At 33.4% G+C, this 6,652-nt stretch overlaps 1 protein-coding gene across 1 annotated transcript; it reads left to right on the plus strand.

Moving 5' to 3' along the window:
* The first annotated feature begins 3,321 nt into the window (after nt 1–3,321).
* On the plus strand, nt 3,322–5,127 carry LOC145685259 (ionotropic receptor 21a-like). Its single transcript, XM_081757626.1, has one exon. The coding sequence runs from the start codon at nt 3,322–3,324 to the stop codon at nt 5,125–5,127; it is 1,806 nt and encodes a 601-aa protein (XP_081613752.1).
* Nucleotides 5,128–6,652: the final 1,525 nt, after the last annotated feature.

Here is a 6,652-nt window from a genome sequence, read left to right on the forward strand (position 1 = left end):
ATAATGCTGTTTTATCTAACTCTTATGACTTTATTAGCTTGGTAGAAACTTCTTTAACGACAAATTATTCTGACTCAGAATTCTTTGATGATAGGTATGTGGTCTGGAGACAAGACAGAAATATTGAACTACAAAAAAAGACTAAGGGTGGGGGAGTATTGTTTGCTGCGCTTAAAAAATATAATATTCAAAAAGTAAATAGCTGGGAAACTAACTTTGAAAGTGTAATTGTCAAACTGGTTTTGGACTCAATTACCGTGTATATTTGTACTGTTTACATAGAGCCTGATTCACCACTTCATATATATGAACAGTTTTTTGAATTTGTAGAATCAAATTGTCCTGTGGGTTGCACAATTCTTTGTATAGGGGATCTGAATCTACGACAAATAACTAGTTCAAATTTCGATTTAATGACGTCATCAGCTAAATGTAAAAGTCTTGACAATTTTATGTCCCTCTTTAATTTGATTTCAATTAATAATATTCCTAATAGCAATGGCCGAACCTTAGATCTTGTTCTCACAAATCTCTCAAAAGTAAGAGTTCAAAGAGAATGCGATCCACTGGTAATAGAAGATAAACATCATCCTCCCCTTCTTATTCAGTTTACAGCATTGTATTCAACCAAACTTAAAACAGTGCCTAACACAGTAGGTTATAATTTTAGGAAAGCAGATTTTGAAAAACTTTACCGAAACCTATTAGCTGTGGATTGGGGGATGCTGCAGCATATTAAGGATGTCAATCACGCTGTCGATCTATTTTATGAAGTATTGTATCAAATATTTGATGATTGCATTCCCCGTAAAAGAGCAACTAATAAAATCTACCCTACATGGTTTACCCCGAATATTATTAATAAAATTAAACGTAAAACTTATCATCGTAAAAAAGTCGTCTCAGTGTAGGTAACACTAAGTACCATGAAGAGCAATTTCGTCAACTGCGTAGAGAAATTAAAGCAGAAATAACTGCTGCTTATAAAGAGTTTTTAAGCAGCACAGAAGATAAATTGAAAAATGATCCGAAATTATTATGGTCCTTCATTAAAAATAAATCGCGTCACTTGTCTTCTGATCGCATACAGTACAATGGTCACGACCTTACTGATGATAGGGACATAGCTAAAGCATTCGGGCAACATTTTAGTTCAGTCTATGGCTCCTCAAGAGCGGACTATGACGTATCGAGCATGTCTCTAAATGATCGTTCCAGTGCTCTTCTTGATATATTTTCACTACCTCTCATATCTGAAAAAGAAATAAAAGAAGCAGTAAGGAAGTTGAAATCGAAAACAGCAAGTGGCCCAGATATGATCCCAACGTACATTGTGAAAGGCTGTTCAGATATATTCTTACAACCTCTGAATATTATATTTAATTTATCTATAAAAACATGTACCTTTCCTGAAAAATGGAAAGAGTCAGTTGTGTGTCCAATACCCAAAACAAACTCAGCTAGCAATATCGAACAGTTCCGACCAATTTCTATCTTATCTGCGTTTGCCAAGGTGTATGAATATATACTGCATAAGCGAATAATGGATCATGTTAAACCTGCATTATCTGTCAGTCAGCATGGATTTCTGAAGGGCAGATCTACTGTATCAAATCTAGCACTAATAGCAGACTACATTTCGAAGGAACTTGACAAGCAAGGACAAGTAGATGTCATATATACTAATTTTTCTAAAGCATTTGACGTCATTGACCATGACATTCTGTTAAACAAACTGGCATCCTTTAACTTCTCGAAATCAACTCTGCAATATTTTGCTTCCTACCTTCAAAATCGTAAACAAACTGTATTGTATCGTAATCATAAATCTCAAATCTTCCATGCAACATCTGGAGTCCCTCAAGGCTCGAATCTGGGACCTCTACTTTTCATTTTGGCGGTAAATGATCTTCCTGAGTGCTTTCAGTTTTCTAAAAATCTACTCTTTGCTGATGACCTTAAAATATTCAACAGAATTGAAACAATTCAGGACTGTTTAGAACTTCAGAGTGACTTACAAAATCTTGAAATTTGGTGTAAAAACAATAAATTTAAGTTAAATGTTCGTAAATGCAGTTATTTAACATTCACTAGAAAAGAAAAATATATTCAATATAATTATTCAATATTAGGGGAAAAACTGAAAAAGCTTGATTCTATAAGGGATTTGGGAGTTATTTTTGACTCAAAATTAACCTTTATTCAACACATTGAAACTATTTGCAAAGAAGCCTACAAAAATCTTGGATATATTTATCGAGTCAGTAAAGATTTTCAAAATGATCAAACTTTAATTGTACTGTATTATGCATACGTCAGGTCAAAATTAGAATATTGTAGTAATATATGGAACCCTAATATACAGAAATACTCATTCTTGATTGAGCGTACTCAAAATAAGTTTCTAAGGCTTCTTACCCTTAAGAAAACAAAATTCTATCCAAAATTTGAAAGCTACATTAACCTTGTTGAAAATTTTAATTTTGAAACATTAGAACTCAGGAGAAGAAATATTGATTTATTGTTTCTACACAAACTCTTTCATGGCAAAATAGACTGTCCTGATCTTAACGAAAAAATATGTATCCAAGTACCATCTATTAGATTGCGCACTGCTTCGAAAAATACATTTTTTTGTATGACAGCGAAAACAAACGTTTTAAGCAGATCTCCTATATGGAGAGTTAGTGCAACCTACAACACCTTAGTTAAAGAAAATTTCAACCTGGATGTACTGGCAATGGATGTAAGTAGTTTTAAGAAGTCTATTAATTTTGTAAGACAAATGTAATTATGACCAATAGCTTTATTAACCTATATAATCTGTATAGCGATATACTATGTAACACTGTAATTAGGCCTGTGCCTGTTGTGTTATATGTCAATAAATCAAATCAAATCAAAAAAAATCAAAACCTAAAACGCATTTACCTCAGACGGAAAAGAGAATGACCCAGCGGGGGTGCCGCACATTTTGTGCTTTACAATTCACTTCCTATCAATAAACATAAATAGACAAGCAGGATAAAAACAATAACTATTAGAATATCCAACTGAAGAACTCCGTGAGAATAGAAAGAAGTCATGTTTCACTCAAACTTTTGAAACAGATGCATTCATTAATGATATTTTTCGCACTTTTTTGCATACGAGGCTGCTTGTGGGTTAATATTTAATTAAAATTAGCAAATTCAAAACAATAAGACCGAACACAAATAATTAATGTTCAATCTATCTATTTACAGGTGATATTCCTTTCTTGCGATGAATATTAGAATTCTCTCAATTGTTTTGCAACTAATTGCCACCACAAGTGTACACATGGATGAGATTATGAAACAACAAATCATGCAAACTCAGTCAGACTATCTTATCAGTCGCTGCTTGTTGACAATTATGGAGAAAACCAACTACAATAGAAGAACTGTAGTTGTGCTTCAAGAGAAAAAATTGTATTTCGCAGATCTTTTGCTGAGAAAATATGGACAATCGGTGATAACACTCGAAAGTAATGTTCAACCAAATGACCTCGCTAAGGAATTTGCTGGGCTAAGAAATATAAGAAACTCTGTATATTTCTTAATTCTATTCAAAGACGTTAACATGTTTGAAAACATGATTAATAAATCAAGAGGTCTGTCTTTCTGGAATCCACGAACAAAATTAATTGCTGTTTCAACATCATTGAAAATTACTTCAGCAGACATTCGTAAACTGTTCAAACATTCTTTCGAGAATGATATATTTAATATCATAGCAGTAATTTTTGGTCGAGAAGTTCAGTCTCTAAATATATATACCTATTTTCCTTTTGTCGATAGTTGTGATTCACACGTGAAGGAGACACTTGTAGACGTGTATCAATTTAATAAACTTAATCGTAATGGAGATTTGTTTCCGTTTAAAGCAAAGAACTTACACCAGTGTCCATTACCAATCACTTGTTCAAACTCTCCACATGAATATTTATCTGAAAAAGATTCGGAAGATAAACTCACTTTAAGAGGAAGAACTGGGAACTTAATAGAAGTATTGTCACAAAATCGTAATTTCACGTTGTGTTTAAATGAGTATGACAGAAGCAAATATGACCAAGTTGAAAGAGAATTAATGTCTGGATTATACGAGGTAGATATGACTACTACCAACTGCAGCCCAGATAGATGCTTGAGTTTGGAATGCGTACATGTAAGTGATACAGTTGAAGGTGTTTTCACTGTTCCTGCTCAAGATAACTACCCTCAGTGGATGAATGTGTATTTCCCATTTAAGCCTAGTATTTGGATATCTACGTTTTGTGCCTACATACTTTCCTCTTTTGCTACAAACGTTGTACTAAATAAGATATTACAAAGAATGACTCCGTGGCATTTGACATTACTTAATAATCTGTCCATTCTCTTAGGAATGTCCACCAAACCACCTGAAAATATAACAATTATGAGAGTGATGTTCTTGTTATGGGTTTTTCCTGCATTTGTGATCTTCAACTCTTACAGTGCAAAGTTGTTTGGTTTTATGACTATTCCAAAGAAGTATCCTCCCATTGATACTTTGCAAGAAATGGTGGAATCTGGAATTAAAGTTGGCAGCTTACATCGACTTAAAAGACACTTTAATTCCTCAACAGGTATACTCAAAGCTGTATATAGTAATTATGATCCAGTGTCTACAATCCCTGAGGGATTCGAGAGAATAATCAAAACCAAGAATTATGCTTTCTTTTATAGTAAATCTTACTCTGAATATTTGAAGTACAGCCAATCTTTTATTGATTTGGGTGGACATCCCTTGTTGCATATAGTTTCAGAAAAGGTTTTTGTTTTTCCTGCTTGTTTCCTTTTTAAAAGAGGATCACCATTTGTAGAGGTGTTTAGTACCATTATGAAAAGATGTTATTTTGCTGGTCTAACTGAAAAATGGCACAATGATGTACTGTTTTCTCTTTCTCTCACTGGACCTACAAGGTTAGAAGAAGGTAGTCAGAAAACGTTTGCCATTAATGATATGTTTGGAGCATTCTTGTTATTATCCTTTGGATTACTAACAGGTTTGATTTTATTTATAATCGAATCTTTGTACCACGGCAGAAAAAGGAAAAGAATTACGAAACTGTGTAATACATAAAGGAAGCGTAGCAGTAGAACGTCATTGGATTCAATTATAAGATTTTTTAATATCTCTTCATTGCCAAACCTTAGAAATAGCAATTAATATATGGTATGCTTCTCTCATTTTTATATATATATTTTTCTAAACTTCCTGTTACAATATATACAAGTAAACCAATCTATTTGTCGCAATCGAATGTGACTGTTTTCTTTATAAAAACATTATTGGTCCTTCTTTCTTGATTTTGGCATTACTAAATTAGGCTAATTATTGTAACACTATGTCAGTCAAACAAATACTGAGATTTACTGGCAAGAGACTCAGAAAAAAATATAAAATCTTTCTCTATTAAACAATTTTATATTTTGTGAGAGTTCTGGACAATGAATAGCTGGATATTTTATGATTTATTCAGTGCCCACGACGTGATAAGAAGAGAATCGCGGAAATAGTAATGCATCTTTCAAGCATATGTACTTTCTTTAGTCTTCAAGATACGTTTGTCATAACAATGCAATGAAAGAGTAACTAATTCTCATTGGAGAATCTGGGATATCTTCCACGCAGTGTGACATGTGAGTTTAACACACTGAAGAATTGAGAATGACAGAAACCAATAAAGGGACCTTTTCTTAATTCTGTTTCAAATTTTGAAATGTGACGGTTTGTATTTTTAGGAAGAACCATTGATTTTCTCGATGATATAAAAGTGATACATTTTCTTTACTTTGTACAGATTATTACGAAACTTGTCTGAACATTTGTATTTCATTTTGGATTAATAAAGACTATTTTATGTTCTTCAGAATACATTCATTTCTGGTTTGTATCAATTTCAACTACAAATGCTCTATTTTCAACCTCCTGAGTATTGTGGTTTCTTAATAAAGTAGTTTACTTTAACAGAGCATGCCTTTTGATTTTTCTTCACAATTAAATTCTTCTTAAAATTGTTTCGTACAGACAACACCAAGCATGGATTATCTTCTCCAAAATGGAGTCAATGTAAAGAAGCTCGATGAAGTAACGTAGAAGTGAAACTGTTACCACATTAAAATTGTTTCAGAAAAATATATTATTTCAGAATATAATGAATCTCTATTTCAAATGACAAATGTCTATCTTTATTTCACCAAGCAATAAGACTATTATTTAAATAATTTACAAAGAGATAGAAAAGTACCAAGTACACATAGGCATAGGAAGAGATACGAATGTGTTTGTATTTTTTGTATGTGTGTGTTTGTGTGTGTGGTGACCCAGCGTAGCATAGTCGCAAGCGCTCTCGCCTTCGGTGCGAGCGGTCCCGGGTTCGATTCCCGATGGGGCTCTCGGTCGAAAAAGTGTAAAACGAGTTTTCAGGGCAGGCATCCTGCATGAAGCTTTCCTGGGTTTTCCACTGTTTTACCTACCTTATAGGTCATAGGCCACTTCCTTCCTTGCCTTTATCCTTATAGTTTGCTCGCCGAGGGACGTCATCCCTCAACTGTGACGGGCTAAATGAACTTAGATGCCCAAAAACCTAGAAACCTAAAATCCT

This window comes from Thermobia domestica, chromosome 5 (assembly GCF_964235325.1).
Source record: "Thermobia domestica chromosome 5, izTheDome1.hap1.1, whole genome shotgun sequence".
NCBI classification, from domain to species: domain Eukaryota; kingdom Metazoa; phylum Arthropoda; class Insecta; order Zygentoma; family Lepismatidae; genus Thermobia; species Thermobia domestica.

Coding starts and splice junctions, on each gene's coding strand:
- LOC145685259 (XM_081757626.1), top strand. CDS start 3,322: ATGGATGAGATTATGAAACAACAAATCATGCAAACTCAGTCAGACTAT.